General features: G+C 36.7%; 1 protein-coding gene across 3 annotated transcripts in view; it reads left to right on the forward strand.

Moving 5' to 3' along the window:
- The first annotated feature begins 3,199 nt into the window (after nt 1–3,199).
- The window catches only part of LOC133803572 (uncharacterized), a 94,123-nt gene continuing 71,052 nt past the window's right edge, over nt 3,200–26,270 (forward strand). The window contains exons 1-21 of one of the 3 annotated variants that reach the window (XM_062241666.1): nt 3,200–4,425; nt 4,885–5,029; nt 5,246–5,524; nt 5,651–5,818; nt 5,924–6,139; nt 6,884–6,978; nt 7,591–7,765; nt 8,440–8,864; nt 9,784–9,907; nt 15,506–15,601; nt 15,705–15,776; nt 20,357–20,494; nt 21,447–21,600; nt 21,697–22,064; nt 23,056–23,519; nt 23,605–23,952; nt 24,573–24,797; nt 25,129–25,219; nt 25,358–25,435; nt 25,612–25,902; nt 26,004–26,201. In XM_062241666.1, coding sequence (XP_062097650.1) covers nt 3,473–4,425; nt 4,885–5,029; nt 5,246–5,524; nt 5,651–5,818; nt 5,924–6,139; nt 6,884–6,978; nt 7,591–7,765; nt 8,440–8,864; nt 9,784–9,907; nt 15,506–15,601; nt 15,705–15,776; nt 20,357–20,494; nt 21,447–21,600; nt 21,697–22,064; nt 23,056–23,519; nt 23,605–23,952; nt 24,573–24,797; nt 25,129–25,219; nt 25,358–25,435; nt 25,612–25,902; nt 26,004–26,201 — 5,103 coding nt within the window. In that variant the 5' untranslated portion in view covers nt 3,200–3,472. The remainder of the gene's footprint in view (nt 4,426–4,884; nt 5,030–5,245; nt 5,525–5,650; nt 5,819–5,923; nt 6,140–6,883; nt 6,979–7,590; nt 7,766–8,439; nt 8,865–9,783; nt 9,908–15,505; nt 15,602–15,704; nt 15,777–20,356; nt 20,495–21,446; nt 21,601–21,696; nt 22,065–23,055; nt 23,520–23,604; nt 23,953–24,572; nt 24,798–25,128; nt 25,220–25,357; nt 25,436–25,611; nt 25,903–26,003; nt 26,202–26,270) is intronic. The other 2 variants (XR_009878060.1, XM_062241665.1) reach the window with 2 other exon arrangements.

Consider the following 26,270-nt stretch of genomic DNA (forward strand, 5'->3'; position numbering starts at 1 on the left):
GGGTCACCTAGTTCTTCTCACAAAGATTTCATATCTGCGGCGGTTCTACTTTTAAGTACTAATCTCTTTCTCTTCTTCTCTTAATTACCTGTTGCCGAAGAACCGCGTCAACAGATATATCCCTGACTTCTTGGACACGCAGCAGGAACATGCGTATTTAGACACCCACGACTGGGTTGGGCCATGCGGCCCATTATCTCCTTACCTATTGATTTGACCACACTTATGTGTCAGGGTTAGGAATTAATCATGAATGTCACAGAATTGACATGATAGGTAAGAAGGTCACGGGATGACCTTCTTACCAACTCCCAGGTGCCTTCTCCTATACATATGGAGACCTTAGGAGTTAATAGGGGTTGGATTCTTTATTGTAAAAAAGAGCCTGTAATCAAATATCCAGTATATAGCAATAATACTGACTAGTGGAGTAGAAGGATTTTAACCTTTGAACCACTCAAAAAACGTACTTTGAGTCACCATTTCATTTCCTAAGATCATATATCTGTTTCGGTTCAACACAAGTACTTTTCTTAATTTCATGTTGGCGAAGAACCGCGTCAACAATATGTATGAATATTTTTTGTATGCTTGTTATGATTGTATTTTTCTTACTGGGCTTTGAAGCTCACTCCTTATAGTATAATTGTGCAAATCAAAGTAAGTAAAATAGATAGATGGTCGGTGATGAGTTGGACCTGGATAGCTGGTTGTGTATTCGTGAGGGACATATAGCTGCTGGAAAATCTAAGGCTTATATTTTGTTTCTTACTAATATTTTTTTATTCCTCTACAAATAAATGTTGTTGTATTCTAGTTTTAAAGACATCTTTTTATTGTAAAACTAGGATCCCCTTCGGTGGACATTATTTTTCAATAAAGGGCAACATTTATGTTTTTATGTTTCAATGATGATTCTCTTTATTATATTTATGAGAAAATAAGAGTGTTACAAGTGGTATCAGAGCCACGACTATATTGGTTCCAGACATTCTCACAAAATATATACGACAGCTAAAAAGGGACCCAACTCGTTACCAAGTAAGTATTTTGATTTATGTCTGTTTTGTGTTAGTAGTTTTGAGTTTTCCAAGTTAAAGTTTTTGTCAAAAAATTAGAACATATGGACGAAAACATAATTAGAAAGGTTAAGGCTTTTAGGAGAATCCTCCTTGAGACAAAAAAAAAAAAAAAAATAGCAAGTTGTTAAGTTTTATTTTCAAAGTTTTAGCATAACCTCACTTAGTTTGGTATTAAACTTTTTTTTAGTTATTCTTATTTTCTGTTTTTTTTAACTTGTTTATTTTTATTTGGTAATATCATGATTAAGATACTTTTGGGCTCAATTGAAAGTATAAGGTTTAAATTTCTCTCTTATGAGTTAGCCCATTTGTGAAGGCCCCATTTGCTTTGCACCATTAGATTGGACCTAATTAAAATGAATAACAATTAATAAAGCGAGGGTTTAAATTCCTATCATTTGGGTTCAAGTGGAAGTTAGGGGGCCTGAGTAGTGGGTATGGCATACTGAACCCAGCCCTCCTCCATGGAAAACTCAATTGTTAAGGCTTAGTTACCTGAGTAGGACTTAATTGCACAAGGGTAATTTATAGATGGAGCTTAATAAAAATTAACATAATTGGTTAGGTTAGAATCTTGTTTGCTTTTGTTATTAGAATTTTTTTACGCATAATACTCTCTTTTGAGAACAAAAGAGACTTATGGATCTAGAACCCAGAAGATCAGATAGATTGAATAGATGAGGTCGTGGTTGCGATGGAGGTCGAGGCTGTGGTCGTGGAAGAGGAAGGGGAGAAACTGCTACCCTAGTACAAGAAGAATTCCTCGACCTACTTGAAGCCCTCGAAGTACCAAATGTGCCAGCAACCCTTGAGGCAGCAGAAGAACCTGCAGCTGCAACCGCTAGAGTCAATCTAGAGCGAGAGAATGCCTGTCTTAGAGTGGAACTAAGAAGAAGGGAGGAGCTACAACAACAACAAATGAATCAGGGCCAACAACAACAAGTAGCGCAACCTGTCATACCCTTGGCGCAGTTTATGCAAATGGCTGAGCCTCGTTATGAGGCAGTGTACGAGTGATTCAGAAAGCAGCAACCGCCTAACTTTGATGACAGATCTGATCTAGAGAAGCGGAAGGATGGCTTCGATCAGTGGAATCTATCCTAGAGCATATGAATATGGGAAATGAGGATAGAGTCTCTTGCGCTTCAAGTTTGCTAAAAAAGAATGCCCGCATCTGGTGGGATGTGGTGAGACAAACCAAAGACGTGGCTACCATGACTTGGGATGATTTTGTCCAAGTTTTCAATAAGAGGTATTACGGTTCCGCAATTCTCACCACTAGGGGGACAAATTCATCATGCTAACTCAGGGGAACTCGAATGTGACTGAGTACGCGAGAAAATTCGATCGCCTGGCCAAGTTCACACCAAATACAATACCCACGAAGACACTGAGAATTCAAAGAAGGGTTTATACATGTGTTAGACCCTATGTTTTGTCTCATTATCTGTTTGGACCTTATGTTTTGACAAATTACTTTTTGGACCCTGTGTTTTCTAAAATAGTTCAAATAGACCCCTAAACTCGATTTTAATCATAGTTTTTTGGACTAAAATTATAAATAATTCATCAAACTAACAACTCAGAAAAAAAATATAGTCATTCTGCGTAAGAAATGTGTTGTTATACTCAATTTTTTGTTCATCAAAATCAAGTTTAGGGGTCTATTTGAACCATTTTACAAAACACAGTATCCAAAAAATAATTTGTCAAAACACAGAATCCAAACAAGTAATGAGTCAAAAAACAGAGTCTAAAAATGTATAAATCCACCAAAGAATTGTCAGGGGACCGAAGCCCATGATAACTCAGAATGTGAAGTTGATAAGGGGATAACTACGTACGCACGCATAGGCATAGAAATAACCTTGGAGGCTGAGCAGGTCGAGGAAAGAATATGAATAACCCAATAATAGTGGAAACTGGAAGAAGAGAACCATGCGTTGAAGGGAGTTTTTGGAAGTGTTGCGATAAAAATGGTTCGAATAAACTAAATATATTTAGAGGATAATTTTAGTTAAGCAATCATTTAACCGGCTAAGTTTTTAACTTATCCCATATATTTAGTGTCTAATAAAGTTCCTAAAACTGTGTTGTTCTCAACTTTTCCAGTTAAATCCCTGATCTACTTTCGCGAGAAGCTACGCACAAATTCTCCCACATTAACTTAGTTCATTCTCAGGAAAGCATGCAACTGCCAACTCAATTTCCTTATTTCTCATTATCCCTAGAATACCGTTTATAGTCAATATTTTCCCGACAACCAAACAGACCAACTGATCATCAATCAAAGGTACCAATCAGCAAGCAAAACCAGTTCCTTCAACACTCGAATTCCTCAAGTTCCCATGTTCCGAAGTCCATAACCCTAGGCGTATCGTCTTCTGCTAATGGACAAAGAAACTGAAATCCTCTCGCGCCTTGCCGCTAACCACATCTATCTCGCCCAATTCGAGCCTCTCAGGGCGGTAATCCTCGCGCTCAGAGACCGAAATCCCGAGCTTGCTCTCGCCCTGCTCCAGACGATAGTTGCTCACTCTGGTCGTTTTGAAAACATTCTATGGTCTTCGTCTTGTCCGTCTCCGTCTCTACTTACGTTCTTGGCCACTCTCGAGCTCTTACTGTTCGGTAATGCATCATCTGCTTGGAGCTTCGATCCTGAGGCGTTGCGTTTGCGAGCCGAGTTTTTGTTGTTGGTTCAGCACTTGATCGATCGGGTCTCGGAATTTATGCGGATGAATTTTGATTTGGAGAGCATTGGTAAGGAGAGAGAGAATGGAGGTTTAGGTGAGAGTGAGAGTGAGAGTTTTGAAGAGCGAGCTGAGTTACTTAATAAGAGCGAGGATAAAACTGACGATTTGAGAGCTTCCAGCGGTGAATGGGAAAGTTCCGTAGGTGTTTTGGATAGAATTTTGGAGTTGGGAGTGAAGAGGTTGAAGGTGGATGCAGTTGTGGATGATGATGCTGATGCTGATGCTGATCATGATAATCGGATTCAAAGTCAGGCCACTGCTATTGAGGAAGGAGATTTGGTGTGTTTGAGGAAGGTGATTTGGGAGTATGCAGATATTTTTGATGCCCTGTGCTTGAATATACAGAGGCAAATAATAGGCTGGGAAGGTTATGAGCCTTCTGGTTTAGCGATTACAGCGCGGAGTGAAGAGAATGCGATTAAGTCTGAGAAGGATGAGGACGTGGAGGTTCTTGGTTTGATACAAAGGAGTGTTCAATTAGCTCACTTAGATGCTATTAAAGAGTGTGCGAAGGAGGGAAATGTGAACGAGGCTGTTTCGCACATTCGTTTTCTTCATTTTAATTATGGAGTGGAGGAGTCCGAGTATCGGTAATGCCTACTGATTTTTTTTTTGTTTTTCTTTTAGTACATAGGTTAATTCTTCTGGAACTAAAACGATGGATTGCCTCATAAGCCAAAAAATGAATAATAATAATAATGCTTTTTAAGTAGCGTTGTTATTTATTTTGAAACAAAACCTCAAGCTTGTATTAATTAGAGGAGTACAAGCACAATGTAGGAAAAGATCCTACTTGAATAAACAGAACAAAATTATAAGAGGTTATGCCAATCTTTACTTAGATCTCTTTAAACTTTCTAACATTAACTAGCCAAATAACCATCTAACATTTGATTCTATCCCAAAGCTGATATTTGTGGCCTTCGACTCCTTCGAAGATTCTCTTATTAACCAAATTGCCCACCAAGTAGCCATCACCCGCTCTCTCCATAACAGAATACACATTGCTTCTATTTTTATCCTTGGCATTCATTTTCGATGTCCTACAGCATTGTATTACAGGATCTACTGAAGGTGGTTTCTCTAGGGTGGGAGGGATATGGAGACTCTTGGCATGCCAAGAGAGAAAAATTGTTGATGATTTATGGTGCAGCTCTTGCATCAAATTGTAGATTTCTCATTCAAATGTTACAGGTATATTTGTTTTCATTTACTTATTAAAGCATATAATTGTGCTCCGAGTATTAGCAGCAGTTTTTGATGGAAATTAATATTTTTATACTGTTATGTTAAACTTAAGTAGTTAATTAACATCATACCTACTCCATAACACTTGATATATACACATGTTTTTATATGTACGTTCTTTCAATTTAAGGGCTATATTGAACTGATAGTTGATTCCCGCAGGTGCTTCACGATGACTTGCTTTTAAAAGAGATTGAGTTGTATCGATCTCTTGATAATAACCAAATCCCACCCCCTTTGGAGTGTTTCCAAAGATATGATAAAGAATTATACCTTGATTCTGATTTCCGTAATAAAACAATGTCCCTAAACACTGCGGTCAGTTCTTGCCTGAGAGACATGTACCAATATGCTCGAGTCTCTGGACAGCATGTTCTTGAATGTGTCATGGATACTGCCTTGTCTGCTGTGAAGAGCAATCAACTTCAAGAAACTAGCAATGTATGTCTCCAGTTTTATGTTTAATTGAGTATGGTTTTATTATTTTTGTTAGTCAGTTATTTAATTTTACAAGTCTGAATTAGTGATAGTTTTTATTGGAAAACCTTGCTTGTATTCCTGTGGTAGATCTTTTCACTGTTTCCGCGTCTCGAGCCCCTGGTAGCTTCCATGGGTTGGGATATATTATCTGGCAAGACAACAGAACGGAGAGAATTAATGCAACTTTTTTGGACTAGTAAGTCTCAAGTACTCCAGCTGGAAGAGTCTTCTCTTTATGGAAACCAATCAGATGAGGTGCTTCTAATTTTCAATTGTTACAGTCTGATATTTTCTGGTGTTAAATTGTTAGTAGTTAAGAACGAAGAGATTATGATTTATGTGTTTTTGATTTTTTGACAGATATCTTGCGTGGAACATCTATGTGATTCTTTGTGTTATCAGCTTGACATTGCCTCATTTGTTGCACGTGTCAATTCTGGTCGAGCATGGAATTCAAAATTTTCATTAATGTTATCTGGAAAGGAACAAATATCCTTTGGAAGTGATGATGCTCAATTGGACCCATTTGTTCAAAATTTTGTGTTGGAAAGACTTTCAGTTCAAAGTCCTCTTCGGGTAAGGTTGTAGGTATATTTTATTGCTTTGAAAAAGGATTGGCATCAAGATCAACCATGAGTTCTGCCTTTCGATGACCATCATTGTAACTCCAAATCTTTTTGGCTTTTGAAAAATTACTGTAATGGTTCTGTTATCATTACAGCTCTCAGTACAAATATTTAATAACACACTGAATAGGAGCCAACATTGAATTTAAAATGTCTTCATCCGAAAAACTTTGTTCTTCAGTAGTAATTTTATTTTTTAAATGTCACTTTGATATATCTGATAAGAGGCAACATGCAATGTCAAATCTGTTCAGCAAAAAGTCTTTGTTCCCCTGATTTGTTGCTTGTTTGAATTTTTGAGAGTTGAGCACGTATATACCCTTCCATCTTCATAGTTTCTAGACCAGTGCCTCAGCGGAACCTGAGTGAAAGTTGTGTGTGCCAAATCCAGCTTTCTTATGATCAGAAGTTCATTATTATATAGTCACATGTTAGGCCAACTTCCTTCTGTGCCATTTGATTTTTGTTAGTTTTTCATTTTTCCAACTTGGGTAAAATGATATATATATATTTTAAAAAAGAATAGTCAATAGAGGGGCACATTGCAAATGAATAGAAGTGTAACTGGGAAGGGTTTCAATTTGAAATAACAAGGTGGTCAATCAGCAAAAAAACATTTAACTACTGGGGATGATTATGTAGCAGTGATGATAAATGAAGAATGCTTAAACTGTGATTGTATAATTTTGTACAGGTATTGTTTGATGTTGTGCCACACATAGAATTTCAAGATGCCATTAAGTTGATCAGCATGCAGCCGATTGCCTCTAGCTTGGCAGCCTGGCAGAGGTGAGTATGCTAATAGCATAGGTAGCATGGGGATGACTATTTTGGGTGCGGGTGCTTGTTTAATTTTATTTCATTATACTATCCTGATATGTATTTGAAAAGGCTTGTCCTACAATACTGCAAATGATAGTACAGAATAGCTGGGTGAATGTTTGGGTCTATTGTGAGGCATTCTGGCATAGTGCTACTTACTTGTTAGCTTTTTGCTTGCTCTTCACTATATATCAGATGAACGTGCAAATTTCATTAATCATTTTTCTGATGCTGTTAAATAAGGGTTGCTTAATAGTGTGGTAATGACCAGTGACTTTGATGGGCTGGTTCTCATTTGTTTTAGTTGTAATAGTTGATAAATACAGACAGCTGGTCCTCTAATTGCTTGTTCTAACTTGTAAGGCTGCTTATTTGTGTTGCATCCGTGGTTTGTTCGGATATACATGTCAATGTTGGTATTATACTCGAGACTAATACCTAGATTTGTTCTTGATATAAAAACTCGAGTATTGTAGCTTAGGTATTATCATTTAATTATTTTTTCTTTGTTGGGATTCACTTTTATTATCCCACATATGCTGATGATACTTTCTTTTCTATTTTTTTTCTTCTTCATAGGCTGCAGGATATTGAACTTATGCACATGCGTTATGCACTAGAGTCAGCAGTTCTTGCACTTCGAGCAATGCAAAAGAGCATGGCCGGTGAAAGAGAAAGTCATCATCAAGAGCCCTTCTGTCATTTGAAAGATTTACAAAGCCACCTGGATGCTATTACTAATATTCCACGCAAGGTCTTCTCATTGTGATTTGCATTTTTTTTTCAGATTTAAGCTCTCTAGATTTCATCTTTTAGTAGTTTATATTGTGCCATCATGCTCTCCTCATCTTTTCATTCACAAGAAGTTCAATCCATAAGTAGACATTGCACATATGATGTATCTTTTGGTGAAAAAGTTGAATGTTCTCTGCATATATTTTTGCGTGTGATGCAAACTGTGGAAAGTATGGAGAATAGCTGTTTCCATTATACCTCAGTACTAGAAATTCTATCATTGCCGAAGGACTTCAATATGGCATTCCTTTATGATTTGTTTTGTAGGAGGGATGTGAGAAGGTAAGGAGGGTGAGTGTGAAGGAGGTGAAGGGTAGTTGGATTCCTTTATATTTCCTCTCCATCTTACTTGCTCTTTTACCAAACAACCTTAGTTTCAACTTTCCACATCCTATTCTTCCACTTGCTTCCTCCCTCCCTCCCAAATCCCTTGTACACTGACTGAGTGCTGAACACCTTGAGCGAATATATATGAACAATGGTGATCTAAGCTTGTCAATTTAAAATTTCATTCTTTTCATTTTGGAAAGCTTGTCATGCGGTTTGTAACTAAGCTTGTCAAATTAAGACTTAATTCTTTTCATTTTGCTTTTCATTTTGATTATGTGACACGCGATTTGTGTAATGATGCAGATAATGATGGTGAATGTTATAATTTCACTATTACATATGGATTATCTCTCCCTTAATTTGGCGCATTGCATGTCATCTCAGAGCTGTACTGAGTCACCTGTTACTTGTGCATGGGAACATAATGATCTCAGTACATCTGAAGGAGCAAACAAAATGGTTCTATCTTTCACAGGATTGCTACTTGATATACTACGTCGCAATGTTCCTTCAGCTGTAACTGAGCTGCAGAATGCTCAAACTGATGGTTTAACTACAAGTGGAAGACATGCCTTAGAGTGGAGAGTGTCAATAGCTAATCGTTTCATTGAAGAATGGGAATGGCGGTTGTCAATTTTACAGCGTCTTCTTCCTTTAGCTGAACGCCAGTGGAGGTGGGAGGAGGCATTGACTGTGCTACGTGCAGCCCCATCTAAGCTACTTAACCTGTGAGTTTTAAGAGCTGTCATGGGGAAGTTTTGTGAGATAGTTAATTTTTCCTTCCACTTAAATTGCATAAAATGGGTTTGCTTGTCTTTTTTGGAAAATTCAATGTGGAGAAAATCTTGTGCAAAGGTCATATTATCATCATCTTGAAAATTCAAGGTGCTGATATAATGTCTATTGTGAGGAAAGATTTTTCATTTTATAATAATGACATTGTTGAGTTAAGGTTGGGCAATGGTAGTTTGTGCATTTTGCTGCTAAATTGTTGGTTGAATATTTTGCTTCCTAGAAGATAACAAAGGGTGTGCAATAGCCTTGTGTTAACGTCAAAGTAGTGGGTTTTTCTGAGGGAAACTTAGCTTTGGTTGGTTCTTACCTACATTGTCCACGAAATAGCTGCTCTATAGAGTTGGACCGGTGTCTTGGTGTTTGTCAGCCTTATTTTGAATTACACTCCTGAATTAACTTATTTTCACTTTATGCTCCAATGTAATCATCATATCCTCCCATAAAAGTGCAATGTGTCAACTCTTACGCAACAAAGTTTCCTACTAATATTAGGTTAATATTATTGTTTGAAATGAAATTTTTGGGTTACACATGAACAATTGTTCTGTATGACAGTCAAAATAATTAAACAAGAGTTGATTTGATGATTCAATACATAGGGCACAATGCATATTAGTTGCAAGTTTGGGAGGTTAAAGTAGTTTTTCCATGGGGTAAAAGCTACAAATTATGTTTTTTCAAGTAAATTCTGCAGTCTTGGAGAGACTATGATGCATAGTTTTTTGTGCTATTCAAAATAGTTGGACTAAATGGTATTTAGAGGAGAGATCTTTGCAAGTTTGTACTTTGTACCGTTGTCTCCTGCCTCAGATCATGTAAAGGGGAATATAATAATAGTTTATTATTATGCAGCTGCTTGCAAAGATCAAAGTATGACATTGGAGAAGAAGCTGTTCATCGATTTTCATTGTCTGCAGAAGACAAAGCGACCCTAGAACTAGCTGAGTGGGTGGATAGTGCAGTCAGAAGAGCATCTGTATGAATCGGAACCTATTTTTTTATTTATGCATTTTCTAGTATTCTTGTTTTCCATTCTACTAAATCTATAAATTGATCTAGGTTTTTTTTGGTAATGTTTCTCTTTCTAGTTCTATATTGTTGCTAATCTAATTCTATTTCTGTGCAAGTTTATCTGTAATTCATTAGGTTTTGATTTCAACGAGTGTGGTCAGCCACTGATGAGTTATAAAGTACATGAGAAAATTCCTAATATTATATAATATAGTCAGCTTAACTTATTAACAATAGTATAGCTTCAGCTATGTACACCTGGAACAGTTAGTTGGATTTTCATTTTAGTAGCCGGTGTTTGACCTAAATTTGGTTAAACCATAAATCCAAGGATGCTGGTCAATTTCTTTTATTTCTAATTAAAAGAATGCAAGTTATTTGTTCTATGGAAAGCCTATCAATGGTTGACTTAACATGGTTGAAAGAGTTGAGTAATGTCAAAGTTTATTAATGATGGCTTGGTTTGTAAGTGGAACTGATAAGAAATTTGGTTGTCGTGGTGACGAGACATTATTTATTTATGTATATATGTGGAAAATAACCTCTAATATTTTGTTATTTTGAGAGCTATGCCATTTAAATTGGCATTGTACAACCTATAGAAATATTTGGTATTGAATACCTAATATTCTGGAGTAATTACAAATAAATTAAATCAGCAAATTACAACTAAATCAGCCTGAAAGTACCTAAGAAAGGAAATATACAGATTGGTTTCCCATACTATGTGGATACCGAATTAATAAAGAATATTAGCTTATAAAATAAAACAATATTTTCTACACCCTCCCTCAAGCTGGTGCATAGACTCCATATGTCCAGCTTGCAAACATTCTCATTGAAATTGTCTTTTGATAAACCTTTAGTCAAAATATCAACCTGTTGTTTGCTAGGAACATATACAACACATAACTCTTTCTTTTCAATTTTTTCTTTGATGAAGTGTTGATCCACTTCCACATGCTTCGTTCTATCATATGATGAACTGGGTTATGTGCAATGCTCATTGCTGACTTGCTGTCACTATATAACTTTAGAGGCTTTGTTCTTTGAAGTTTCAGCTCCCTAAATATGTGTTTGATCTAGATTAATTCACATACTCCTGCTTCTGCACAATAGCCTGTGGTTGACCTTCTATCCTCAATAGATCCTGCCCAATCTGCATCTGTGAAGGCCTCAACACCTCGTTCTTTGTTTTTCTTGAACAATAATCCAGTCCCAGGTGTTTTCTTTAGATAGCGCAAGATTCTGTACACGACTTCCAAATGATCTTCTAGAGGATTGTGCATGTATTGCCTAACTAAGCTTACAACAAAAACAATGTCAGGTCTAGTATGAGTCAAGTAGATTAGTTTACCCACTAATCGTTGATACATTCCTTTGTCAACGGTCTTATCTTTGGTATTCTTTTTGTACTTTCCTTTTGATTCAATTGGTGTTGCTACAGGTTTACAACCACTCATTCCGGTTTCTTTGAGAAGATCCATAGTATATTTCCTCTGAGAGACGACAATTCCTTGTTTAGTTCTCGCCTCTTCTATGCCTAGAAAGTATTTCATGGGTTCGAGATCTTTGACTTCGAACTCCTGGGCTAGCACACCTTGAAGTGTTTTCTGCTCTCCAAAGTCATCACGTGTTTTTTGCTCCCGAGTGTTTGAAAAACAATGTATGATTTGATTGAGCTTGTTTGTAACAATGCCTTTTTATCACCTGATTAAACCTTTCGAACCACGCCCTCGGAGATTGTTTTAAGCCATAGAGAGATTTTTTCAGGCGACATACATTCTCTTTTCCATACCTATCTTCGAATCTTGGAGGCATCCTCATAAAATCTTCTTCCTCCAAATACCCATTAAGGAAGGCATTCTTGATATCTAGCTGCTGTAAGGGCCAATCTAGATTGACAACAATAGATAGTAGGATTCTAACAGTGTTTTACTTTGCAACAGGAGCAAATGTCTCGTTGTAGTCCACACTATATGTTTGAGTGAATCCTTTTGCAACTAGTCTCGCATTGTATCGATCTATTGTTCCATCAGCCTTGTGTATAACTGTAAACACCCATTTACACCCCACCACATGTTTACTGCTTGGCCGATTGACAAGTGTCTAAGTAGTGTTAGCTTTTAATGCCCCAATTTCCTCGTACATTGCTTGCTTCCATTCTTTCTGTGAGAGTGCCTTAGTAATATCCTTGGGAACTGCCACTTGCTCAACTTTTGATAAGAAAGCTCTATAATGAGGAGAGAGTTTACTATAGCAGATATATCTGGTAATAGGGTGTTGAGTACAGCTTCGAACTCCCTTTCTTTCTCTTAGTAATAGGTAACTCAGACTTAGGTTCAATTATATGGGAAGACTCATCATGAAAAGTTTTATTAGGAGAAATTGGATCAAGAGAGGAATTACTTACATCAGGAGTAGTTTGTGGATCAAATTTATGAGATGCTGGAGCATTAGTGGACTGTACTACTTGATTACCTTTTGGTTGACGAGAGTAGACTTAGAGTTCCTTAGCCTTAGGTGGCTGAGATTCTTGTTGTTCAGATGGGTTTAGAAACTCCGGAATTTCAGGGATAGCCTTCAGAAGGCAAGTACTCAACTGGAGACATCACTCACTGTCCCTCCTTGAATTGAAAGGTTGGGATAATAGGGTTGCTCTTCATGGAATGTAACGTCTATTGAGACGTACCTACGACGAGTAGAAGGATGGTAGCATTTGTGGCCCTTTTTTGTAGAAGAGTAACCCAAAAAAACACATTTAATGGCTCGAGGATCAAACTTAGATCTATTTGGGCCAAGAATATGAACATAAGAGACAACCAAACGTTTTCGAAGGAAGATTAGAAACCAGCGGAGTATGTGGATGTACTTTGAGAAGCATAGAGAGAGGAGTGAAATTTCAACACTCGAGAGAGCATTCTATTGATAAGATAGGCAGCAATAAGTATTGCCTCACCCCAAAAATATTTCGGGACAGAGGTTGTGAACATAATAGCGCGAGCCACTTCTAATAGGTGTATTTCCGCGTTCGGCAATCCCATTTTGTTGGGGTGTGCCTGCACACTTTTATGAACGATGCCATGAGAAAGGAAATAATCACCTAAGATGGAGTTAAAATATTCAGTTCCATTGTCGGTGTGTAAGACCAAAAGATTTGTATTGAATTGAGTTTTGATCATGGAGTGGAAGTTTTTAAAAGTTATGGCAGCATCATATTTAGATTTAAGCAAAAATACCTAACTAACCCTTGTGCGATTATCAATAAAAGTGATAAAACTATTTTGTATCTGTAGTGTTTGTTATTCGAGATGGTTAAAAGGCTGAGATGATTTGTAAGGTATAGAACGAAAAATAGCACGAGTATGTTTTGCAAATTGACACATTTCACATTTAAATAAGCTAAAGTCTTTATTTTGAAACAACGTAGGAAATAAATATTTTAAATATGAAAAACTAGGGTGACCTAACCTATAATGCCACCGAATAATGTCATTATCAACTAAAGAAAGACAACCAGAAATAAAGGCTTTATTGACTTGAGCAATAGGAAACGAATCAAAGTAGTACAGCCCACTACATGCCTTTGCATTCCCAATCATCTTCCCTGAGGACATATCCTGAAATGACAACCAAGTGGTGAGAAGAATCAAAACAGTGTAGATCTTGGGTTATTTTATTGATAGAAAGAAGGTTATAAGATAGATTAGAAACGTGGAAAACATCATGGAGTATAATGGAAGATGATAATCGTATAGATCCTTTACCAGCCATGGAAGAAAGAGAACCATCAACAATTTTAATTTTTTGAGTACCTGGGCAAGGAGAATATGTGGTAAAGTGCCTGGCCTGACCAGTCATGTGGTCTGAAGCCTTGATTAGGATTAGACACAGGTTAAGGTGTAGAAGCATTGGTTGCCGTGTTCCATAGCTGATGGAGTTGAGTGATTTGGGCTTGAGAAAATGGGAAAGGCTCAGGTGGAGTAGCGATCAAGGCTTGATTGTCAGAATTGTTTCGATTAAAGGAGCGAGGCTTCCAATCAGCAGGCTTCCCATGAATCTTCCAGCATTTCTCCTTGGTATGACCAACCTTACTGTAGTGAGTACTACAGGGGTGGTCACGACGAGTCCCTTGAGAGTCATTACCATCATTAGCTAGAATGTTTAGTTTCAGCAGCAACGGGAGAGCCCATCATGACTCTTTTCCAACTTTCTTCCCTTTGAACTTCTGCAAAAGCTTCACGAATGGTGGGAAGAAGATTTTTTCCTAAGAGATGACCACATACCTCATCTAGAACTCGGTTAAGTTCATGGAGGAAATAAAAAAGTCTCTCTCGATCAATCATTTTTTGATAAAAGGAAGCATCAACAGAACATTTGCATTCAACCACATAAAATAGATCAACCTCTTGCCAAAGATTATAAAGAATACCATATTATTGAGTTACTGTAAGAGAGTTTTGCCGCTGGCCCCTAAGCCAAGATTTGAGTTCAAAGACTTTGAGCAGAATTCTCCAAATCCGAGAAAGCTTCCTGGACAGTATCCCACACTTCTTGAGCAGTAAAGAGAAATAAATAAGTCTTACCAATATTTACTTCCATGGAATTGATCAGCCACGCCATAATGAGAGAATTTTCTGACTCCCATTTGGAATAAGATGAATCAGCAAGGTCGGGAGCAACAATAGAACCATTCAAGTACCCCAAGCGGCCACGTCCACTTGCAAGAAGTTTTGACCATTCAGTATGTGGATAATAATTTGGAGAGAATTTTGGTGATCAAAAGGAGTAGGAGAGGCATCAGAAGAACTCTTAAGAGTTTTGTTGATGGTGGAGTTGGCTGAGTGATCATCAGTGATGAAAGCCATTGGAGGAGTTTGGTTGGCGGGATCAGTGACGGTGGCCATGAGGCTATGGTTGCGATAGGGAAAAAAAATTGCGATTTGTGAGGGCAGAAAAAAGTTTGCGATTTCAAAGGGCAGAGAAAAAAAATATTACGATTCCTAGGGAGGGTATCAGCTCTGATACCATGTGGAAAATAGCCTCTAATATTTTAGATACTTTGGGAGCTATGCCATTTAAATAGGCACAATACAACCTATAGAAATATTTGGTATTGAATACCTAATATTCCGGAGTAATTACTAATTACAATTAAATTAAATCAGCTAATTACAACTAAATCAGCCTAAAAACAGGAAATATCCATATTGGTTTCCCATTATATGTGGACACCGAATTAATAAAGAATATTAGCTAATAAAATAAAACAATATTTTCTACAATATATATAAATATATATTTTTTTTCATATACTCAATTCTTTTGCAAGCTTAGGCTATTATTAGGAAGTGGGATAATATTATTGAACTTGACATTTTATCTCTTTTTGATGAATATTGAACACCGCATTTTCTATATTATGAATTGTGATGTTTTCAAGGTGAGTAATGTTTTCTTACATCAAATATTGTGGTTACTTCTTTATGTTTGTGGGCTAATACTTTCCTGCCTTTTAATTTAGTTTTCGTTGATGTTTTTAATTTTTTTTCGTCTTTCCCAGGTAGAAGAAGTGGTGTCTCGTGCTGCTGATGGGACTTCTATGGTGCAAGATCTAGATTTTTCATCTTTACGGACCCAATTAGGTCCTTTGGCTGCTGTAAGTTCTGCATTTATATTCTCTATTTCCTCTGCAAGTTGCAGAGTGTTTTGACATAGTTCTAGTTTCTACTTATAGTAAACTTGTATGTTTTTTCTGCCAGATTCTTCTTTGTATCGATATTGCTGCTACTTCTGCACGGTCAGCAAAGATCTCTCAGCAGCTTCTGAATCAGGTAAGTCCTATATATTTCATATGTGGTCATAATAATCATACTTGTTTAAAATTATAAAAAAACAAAACAACTTGTTTCATTTTGTGTTGGTTTCTTTCTCTTTGGATATAAAATGGCTTTAATTTTATATAGGAGAACATCTCTCAGAATCTTTTTTTTTCTTGTGAGAGTGGAAATTCTTATTTTCTATATATACATTGCAGCTTGTGGATTTTGATGTATGTTGACAGCTATGAAATCAAATCCTGTTTATTTGGTTTCTTTATTATTTAGTTTCCCGTTATTGTTCTGTTTCCTATTTTATAGTAATTTCATATATTGTAATTATTCTGTATTAATGGGGATTGGTATGTTAAAAACCTTATATATGCTCAACTCTAGGTTGTAAATTACACAGACATAATACAAATAATTATTTCCTCATAGTTTTTACATATGAGGAAAACCATTAATTAGGGTAATGGTACTTCAATCCTAAAAATTAGGACAGGTTCAATTTCCTGTTTATTATTGGGCAGGTTCAATTTTTTTTAACTTAGCACTTTCTTAAAAATTAGGGTTTGGTACTTCAATCCTAGAAAACCATTTTGGAGTGTCTTCTATTCACACAGCTGGTCCAGGAAGGAAGTCCAACTGCCTCTGCATTTCGCAGAAGTTTGATGCCCCGTAGAGCCGCGTGTGAGCCCCACTTGGTGTTGTCATCCCCGACGCATGATGCGCGTGACAGCCTTTGACGACCTTTTCAGGCGTCTTCTTCCTCGGTGCTTCATGATTCATCTGTGGTTCTTCTCATCACCTCAGGTTCTTGTTGTCCTCAAGTTCCAGTCGCATCTCACATCTCAGTAGTCCTCAGTTTTTTCTCAGACTATGTCAATCAGCTCGAAAGTGTTTTCTCAGACCATCGGGTCAGTCCAGAATTTAGACTCCACTCCGTCAATGAAGTCCAGTGACTCGGTTGGTTCTCAACTTGAAGGTAAACATTACTTTCAATGGGCACAATCTGTGAATTGCATCAATCCTCAACAGAGTTTGTATACTTTCCTGAATCAGTCCTCTTCTTCTAGTTTGGGGTCTCATAGTGCATCTTGCTCTGTTGCACACTTTGGTAATCTCATTTGCTCTCACCGACTCTCAAACACCATGGATTATTGATTGCGGCGCTTTAGATCACATGACAATCATTCTAGTGCAGAATAGCAGATGGGATGCCCTCTCCTGTTGTAGGAATTGGTTCCATTAAATCTGATTTAATTCTCAAAGCAGTCCTTCATGTTCCTTCTTTAATATGCAATTTAATTTCTGTCATTAAGTTGACTATTGATAATCGTTGCCTTGCTAAATTTCTTTTCAATTCTTATCAATTTCAGGAACTATTTTCGGGGGTGGGGGACAATTGAATTGACAGTGCTAGGATTCATGGTGGGCTTTATTTCTTTGAAAATTGTCGATCAATAATACAACAACCTAAACTCCGTTTCTGTTTCAAACTCTAGCAAAATTATGTTATGACATTATCGACTTGGACATTCAAATTTTTCATATTTAAAACATCTGATTCCATAATTATTTTCCAATAATAATTATACATCTCTGTAATGTGATATATGTCAATTGGCTAAGCATACTCGGGCTAATTTTCCTCAAAAAAATTATACACCAACCAGCCTTTTCTCTTTAATCCACAGTGACCTATGGTGACCTTCCAAAGTCACTACTTCCCACAGTCATCGTTGGTTCATCTCATTTATTGATGATCACACACGTCTCACTTGGGTATACCTGCTCAAACGCAAATCTGACACGTGTTTTAAAATTTTCATACTATGATTCAAAAGATCTGACACATACACGTCTCATTTGGGTATACCTTCACAAGATCTTGCTCCATCCTCTGAGTCAAATGAAACAGATACACATCCTCCGAACCAACAACAAGAGTATAGAAATTTGCAAGAGAAATTTTATTTCTTCTTTTTTCTGTACCTACAATCAGTGAACACAACCCTATTTATACAATTTTCACACCTATTCCTTTTAATTACAAAATAATCAACAAATCACAAAGATAGCTACAAATCATCTAAGTAAGGAAAACTACTAATTTACAGCTACAACCAAATCATGAAATTTGATTTTCTTTGAATCTCTTATCTGTCAACACTCCCCCTCAAGCTGGACTGTAACTATTGATGAGTCCAAGCTTGTTTACTAGAAAATCAAAGACAGGTTCAGATAACCCCTTTGTGAGGATATCAGCCAATTGTTGATCCGTCTGTACATATTTGATGCTGACAGTGCCTCCATCAATCTTTTTTTTTTAATAAAGTGACAATCTACTTCGACGTGTTTAGTTTTGTCATAATGTATAGGGTTATGAGCAATATTGATGGTGGATTGATTATCACAGTAGAACTGAATGGGAGCGTCATATTTAATCTTAAATTTTTCTAATAGGCATTTGATTCATATTGTTTCTCACACTCCATGGGCCAGTGGTGCTAGAATCGATGATCCTTGGTGTTTGGAAAGCGGAAGAAAATTACCAGAATGTGCAACAGATGCACCATGAGATTCGGGACCAGACTTGGGTTTCATGGAGGATTGACGGAGGAGTGTGTATTAATGTTCAAGTTCTTGACTGAATGAAGAGGCAGCATGAGTGCTCAGAGGGGTACCATCTGCAGTCTGAGTCTAATAGGCCTTTTTGTCATTCTGGCAACGAGAATTCCAGTTTGGTGGTTTTCCATGAATTTCCCAACAAGTGGAGCGAGTGTGGCCATGACGTTGACAGTGATCACACCAAGGTCGTTCCCCCTTACAATTAGGTCAAGGGTCAGGATTGGATCTGCCAAATGGCGGTGGGCCAGACTTTGAGACAAGGGCAGAGCTTTCAATGGTGGACAATTCTGGAGTGGTGAGCATGACGCAACGACGTGCTTCTTTACGTTTGACCTCAGAGAAAGCTTCTTTAGTGTCATGAAATGGAAGAGACAAAGGCTCGGTACATAGGTGTTAGTTTTCCATAAGCAACATATTTCTTTGTTGGGTGATTAGTACAAGTTCTAACACCCTTTCGAAGAGTAATAGGCAGGTCAATGTCATCAATTCTTGATTACCAACAATTAATTGGAAAGCTTATGTATCTTTCACATACTATGAGTCAGTATATGTTTAACCCACGCCAAGGTCATCTTAATGCTTGGTATCAAGTTTTGAGGTATTTAAAGGGAATACCAGGCAAGGGGTTATTTTTCAAGAAAACTCTCAAATGAAAAGTCGAAGCATTCGCAGATGTAGACTGGGTTGGATCAATTAATAATAGAAAATTTATATATGGCTATTGTACTTTAGTGGGGGCAGCTTGGTGACATGGCGAAGTAAGAAACAAACTGTTGTTGCAACTTGCAAGGAGCAGTGTGGAAGCTGAATATAGAGCCATGACCCATGGAGTGTGCGAAGCAATATGGATAAAAAGATTACTGGGAGAATTGAAGATTGAGTATGAAGCCCCAGCTCAACTCTATTGTGACAACCAGACTGCTATTAGTATTGCTCACAACCCAGTCCATCATGACAGATAAAGCACGTGGAAGTGGATCGTCACTTTATTAAGGAGAAAATTGATGGAGTGGTTATAAAAATTGAGTATGTACACATGGACCAACAACTAGTTAGTTATTTGAGTTGTATTAGAGTGTGGGTGAGTGCACTGTATTTCCTAGTCTATTAGAATAAAAAGGCTGAGCTGTAGAGAGTGGGGGTTGTCGAGTATATTGTAAAGGTTTTAATACCTGTTTGGAGAGAACCAAGCTCTCGAAATCTTGGTAATTAATACAATTCAGTATTTCTTCTACCATTCCATTTTTCTCTACTGTTTCATTCCATTTTTGACAGGAAATTCCTATCAAACTCATCAATATCTCAATATTTACAGTACAGCTTGAGGGGAGTGTTGAAACCTATGAAATCAAATCCTATTGATTTGGTTTATTATTTAGTTTCCCGTTATTGTTCTGTTTCCTATTTTATAGTAATTTCATTTATTGCAATTATTCTGTATTAAAGGATTGACAGAAATAATACAATTAATTTTTTCCTCGTAGTTTTCGCAAAACAAAGCGGGTGTGTACATACCCACACACCTTAACAGAAAACTGATTAATAATTTCCTCCTAGTATTCATTGATTAATGTTAAAGCTTAACTAATATTCTATTACAACTATCTTCACTGCAAGGCTTCTTCCATGCCCTTTTATATAGTAATTCCATAAGTAGGTTTCGCATATGTCCAAAAATAGATTATAGTGAAAAAAGTGGCCTTTCTTTTTTGTTGCTGTTCACTGAAGTTATTTTTGATTATTTTTGAGTTAAAATAAAATTGTTCCTTGGATTACATTAACTGTATCAGGACTTGAAGAACAGCTTTGACTTTTGTGTCATTGCATTTTTAGTTTCTAAGGTTCTGCAACTTTTCCTTTTAAGAGATATGGTTTCTGGTGGTTTGCTTTTTAAGTGTGTTATTGATTGTTTATTATTTGCACTATGCAGACTCAAGTCTTTTTATTTTGTAATCATGTAGGCTCAAGTTATGTTATCTGAGATTTATCCGGGTGTCTCTCCCAAAAAAGGCTCCACATACTGGGATCAAATTCTTGAAGTAGGTGTTATAACGGTTTCACGAAGGGTCCTTAAGCGTCTAAACGAGCTCTTAGATAAGGTATTAAAATCTTTATTTCCTGTAGTTGAATTAAAAACTCTTACAGGTCAATGAGAGCTGGCCTGACTTTGATATGTTTAATCACTACTTTTTTTAAGAAATGAGAAACTGTGAAGAATAAAAAATATTAAAAAATAATTGAGGACAAGGTCGGTTTGAACTCCAAGGCTGGGAGAGCCTACAACCAAAATAGTAAAGCCAAAGAGGATCAAGCAAATGTCTGCCATTTCTTGTAATTCATGAAAAGAGAGGATAATATTTGAATTGAAGATATCCAAAGGAAAACGTGAAGCTGCATTGCAGTCACAAATCTTTTGGTTTCCAGGGTTACTTTGTGAGAGTTGTTATTCTTCTCTCTTTTGGTTGTAATTCTCATTTTGATGAATATATTTGTTTTGGAGTAGTGAATGTAGATTTCATAGAGCTCTTTCCTCAAATATGTATAGTTTTCTGCAACTCTTTTTTATCCTCCCTCTTATTAATTTTAAGTTGATCATTTCACCTCCTTGACACTTTCATACTAGCCAGCTCCCCTGTTGTTTTAAAATAGCTTGTCTTCCAATCTTAAATAGTCAAACACAGCCATATTTCATCTATTCACCATTTCTTGGATCCCTTTTAATTTGAATAAAAGTTTGTAACCATCCCAACCTTGAATTGAACATGTTTCTCTTTCCATTTATCAAAATGGCTTGTTGACATTCAAATGTTCTATGACTGAAAAGGCATCATTAATTGCTTTTTCTTTTGGTTCTCTTTTATTGATTATTTACTATTAAACATTTGTTCTGTCACTTTCTTACTGTTCTACCTTTACTGTTTTAGCGGCAGATAATATTTGAACTTCTATCTCGATCTTTATAGTTTCAATTCTTAGAGTTCTTGATGCATGTTACGTTCCGCAAGAAATATTACTTGGTTACTGATTGTGCTCCCCGAAATGCTCTTCTAGGACAACCCTCCAGCTGTTCAGGCTATTTTGTCTGGAGAGCTAATCATTTCTTCGCAAAAAGAATCTCTCCGACAGGGACAAAGGGAACGTGCTCTTGCTATGCTACATCAGATGATTGAAGATGCTCACCAGGGAAAACGACAGTTTTTGAGTGGTAGTTTATTTTTGCCCCTCTCTCTCTCTCACACACACACACACACAGCATAGGCTGCGTGGTAGTAACAAGTTTTATTTCTCTTCATGACTTTAGGTAAGCTCCATAATCTAGCTAGAGCTATAGCAGATGAAGAAACAGAACCAAATTTTCTTAAAGGTGAAGGCCAATCTGCTGATCAGAAGGCTTTTTCTGATTTTGACAAGGAAGGGGTTCTTGGTCTAGGGCTAAGAGTTATAAAAAAGAAAGCTTTACCTTCAGCCACTGGAGATTTTAATGAGCAGCCTGTGGATTATGATGTAAAGGAGACTGGGAAGAGATTATTTGGTCCCATAAGTAACAAGCCTACAACCTATCTTTCACAGTTCATTCTCCATATTGCTGCGATTGGTGACATAGTAGATGGGACTGATACAACTCACGACTTCAACTTTTTCTCACTTGTGTATGAGTGGCCCAAGGATGTAAGACTATATCTTCACAATTGAGTTATTTGCTCTCAAATTTATGGTTAATTGGTTATGAAACTTTTCTTGTTTGTTTGCTGATGTTCTCATTCAAGTTTATTTTGGGGTTAATTTTGGTTATTTGAAGAATGAAATCATTTTTGTACATGTTTATTTTTCTATAATATTTTTGCATTTATTTATATAAGGTATGAATGGGAAAGATTTATTTAGTTTCTGGCAATATTAAGTTCTTGAATAATCAAATCGGTTGCGGCCATTGTATAGATATGATCTTTTTATTTAAGCACATTAGTTTTTTTTGTTTATTTGCTGTTTATACGAGGATATGTTATCGTCTTGTTTTATAATTCATTTTTTACTCAATATATGTCTGATTCATATGCATATAATATATATATATATATGTATGTATGTATGTATGTAAATAAAACTTATCGTGGAAATGTGTTGGTGTATTTTGCATATTGACTAGTGGAATGCATACTAGGAGCTTTCACTTGGATTAAATAATGGATCATTTTAGCACTTACATGTGCTACTTTGAACAAGCTCACGTGTACATTATTATTATTAGTGAAATTTTTGTCTCGGTGATATATATCATACATTTGGAATCATCACCTTCACAGTATTTTGATTTGCATACCCAGTTATCATCTGATAGGATCATTGGTGAGGTGGTCTTTGCAAATATTCAATGCATAATGCCTCTGTTGATATGTATTAACTGTATTTAAAAGAACATATTTCAAAATCAAGTTGAAAACATATCTGATTTTTTTTTCGGAGCGATGTTTAGTGCATTTTTTTAATTATATCTTGAAGGTTGATCCAATTTCTGGACGGAGCACTGCTTGTTAGTTATTGTTCCATTTAGATTTCTGTTTGACTCATGTTTGAGTGGGACCAAGTGAGCTTTTGATGGTTTGCTTTTTTTTTTCAAGTGGATGATAGATGTATTGATTAGATATTTTCATGTTTGCAGCTTTTAACTCGCCTTGTCTTTGACCGTGGTAGTACTGATGCTGCTAGCAAGGTGGCTGAGATTATGTGTGCAGACTTTGTTCATGAAGTTATTTCAGCGTGTGTGCCGTCAGTGTATCCTCCACGCTCTGGTCAAGGATGGGCTTGCATTCCAGTTGTACCCCCTTGCATTAAGAATGGATCAGAGAATAAACTACCATCACCTTCTTCAAAAGGTGCACCGCCTAATTGTAATGACTGGTCATCAATAATGCCTGGCATCCCTCTCTACCCTTTACAGCTGGATATCGTAAAACACTTGGTTAAAATATCGCCAGTTAGGGCAGTATTAGCAGGTGTTTTTGGGAGTAGCATTTTATACAGTGGGAGTGCCTCTTCTACGTCAAGCTCTTTGCATGGTGAATTGCTTGAGGCACCTGATACAAATCGTTTGTTTTACGAGTTTGCTCTTGATCAATCAGAGAGGTTAGTTTAAAAGCCCTTGTAGTTATTCTTCTTTTTAAATAATCTACTGTGTGATTGCCCATTTAAATATTTATTTGCTGCACAGGTTCCCAACTTTAAACCGATGGATACAAATGCAAACTAATCTTCATCGAGTTTCAGAGTTTGCAGTAACAACCAAGCAAACTGCTGATGGCAGCAGAGTTAAAGATGAAGTAAGAGCAGCTATAAAGAGACTTCACGAGCATGATAGTGATACAGAGTCTGAGGTAGATGAAAATGTTGGTGGCACTAATATGTCCACAAATTTATCAGCGGTCAGCAGCCAAAGTGGTGCAGCTCCTGATACATCTTGGCAAGATGCCATGAAAGCTGATGTTGCCGAACATGATAACTCAGTTTTCCTTTCTTTTAATTGGGAGAATGAAGAACCCTATCAGAAAGCAATAGAACGGTATCACAATTTATTCTATCTTTGCCCTTAAAATTTATAAGGATGGTTAGCTTGTTTGGCTTTCTTGCTTGTTATTAAATTGCTGTCAAAAAATTTTTGCTGTAAAATAGATATTTGGATATCTTCCAGTACAATGGTTATTGTCAATCTGAATTAGAGTCTAATTAACCATCCTAGTCTAGTACTACTTATTGAAAATGATAGTAGATTTTATTATTAGCAATCTGAAAGATTATTGCTAATTGCAATTCAGTTTCTGGTAAAAAATGGTAATGGTAGTAGTAAGTTATAAAACCATCCTAGTACAACATTTCACTTCCATCCTTTCACTCCTTTATATCTTAAAGGGTTGTTGGTATGTGCACTAGCAATTTGATAAAAGGACAATTTTAGGATTTCATTTTTCATTAGTCTGACATCTGAAACTTACATAATATGAAAGAAAAACCATTTTTATCCGCATGTAGTTTTTAGGCATGAGTATGTTGCTAAAGACGTCTTCTTTCTGAAGTGCTTACTAAAGTTTCCAAGTGTGATGATTGAAGACATACATATTTGGCATTGCAATGATGATGGTAATTCAAATGCTGATTGGTGTCATCAATTGGTCTTCCTTTCAGATTGATTGATGAAGGAAAACTAATGGATGCTCTTGCACTTTCTGATCGCTTTCTACGTAAGGGAGCCTCAGATCAATTGCTGCAGCTACTTATTGAACGTGGGGAAAAGAACCAGTCAATATCTGGACAATCCCAAAGTTATGGAGGCCATGGCATTTGGAGCAATAGTTGGCAGTATTGCCTGCGGTTGAAGGACAAGCAGCTGGCTGCTAGACTTGCCCTCAAGTAAGTAAATTATTTCAGGTTTCCTTGCTTGTAGTGAGTGCTACTGTTGTTTGATTTAAGTGATAATTCTGGAAGACACAACATTCTTTGACTCATTTTCTTAACAGTTGTGGAAAAACCCTGTTTTTTTATGAAGTTAGAATTATGTACTTTTATCTTAGTTGAATTCTTCTCACATTATATAGGTTCAATATGCATCTTCCAATATGTGCTGTTTATGGTATCATAAACTATAATGATATGCATGCCCTAATGTCAATTCATAAACTTTGTTAAAACTGGGCTTGTACCTCTAGATATTAATATTAGATCTCTCACATCTTTATTCCAGGTATATGAATAGATGGGAACTTGATGCTGCCTTGGATGTTCTTACCATGTGCAGCTGCCACCTGCCTAAAAGCGATCCAATTACCAATGAGGTTCTGTTTTATATTACAGAATGCTTGCTGGTCTTTAGTTTGCTTTATTATTTTCTGGCAACACTAGTTTCTAAACATGTTTATTCAGTTGTATAACATTTAAAATGTTGTTTGTCCATAATCTTTTTTGATGGTTAGGTCATGCACATGAAACAAGCTTTGCAGAGATACAGTCACATATTAAGTGCAGACAATCACTATAGTAGCTGGCAAGAGGTTGCAATTCTTTCCTCTTTGTTCATTTAAATAAAGTGAATTTTTTTTTTGTTTCTTTCTGCCAAGAAAAGAGATTTTTTTTTGGTAATTATGTCATTCTCTTTTTTACTGGATCTCATCTTTTCACAGTTTGTTCTAATCTTACAGAGTTGATATCTTACTACTTGGTATTTCAGGTGGAAGCTGAGTGTAAGGAAGACCCTGAGGGCTTGGCACTTAGATTAGCAGAGAAAGGAGCTGTTTCAGCTGCCTTAGATGTGGCTGAAAGTGCAGGATTATCAATAGATTTACGGAGAGAATTACAGGGGCGGCAGCTTGTTAAACTTCTCACTGCAGATCCTCTTAATGGTGGAGGTCCAGCAGAAGCTTCTCGCTTTCTTTCTTCATTACGTGACTCAGATGATGCCTTGCCGGTTGCCATGGGTGCAATGCAGCTGTTACCTAATTTGCGGTCAAAGCAACTTCTTGTAAGTAACTATGAATTAGTAATTTTTTTCCTGAATAATTAACCTTCTTTCTAAGTTTGATTTGTCATGTTTCTTAAACATTCCTCTTTTATTTTTTGAAGGTTCACTTCTTTCTGAAGCGAAGAGAAGGAAATCTCTCTAATACTGAGGTTTCCCGGTTGAACTCATGGGCATTGGGTCTTCGTGTTTTGGCTGCGTTGCCATTGCCTTGGCAGCAGAGATGTTCTTCCTTGCATGAACACCCTCATTTGCTATTGGAGGTTTTGCTTATGAGGAAGCAACTGCGATCGGCTGCGCTGGTTAGATAACTTAGATGAATTTTGTGTCATTTGATAGTAAATATTCTTCCCTACATTTCATCATCAATG

The sequence above is a fragment of the Humulus lupulus genome, chromosome X (genome assembly GCF_963169125.1).
Source record: "Humulus lupulus chromosome X, drHumLupu1.1, whole genome shotgun sequence".
Classification (NCBI taxonomy): Eukaryota; Viridiplantae; Streptophyta; class Magnoliopsida; order Rosales; family Cannabaceae; genus Humulus; species Humulus lupulus.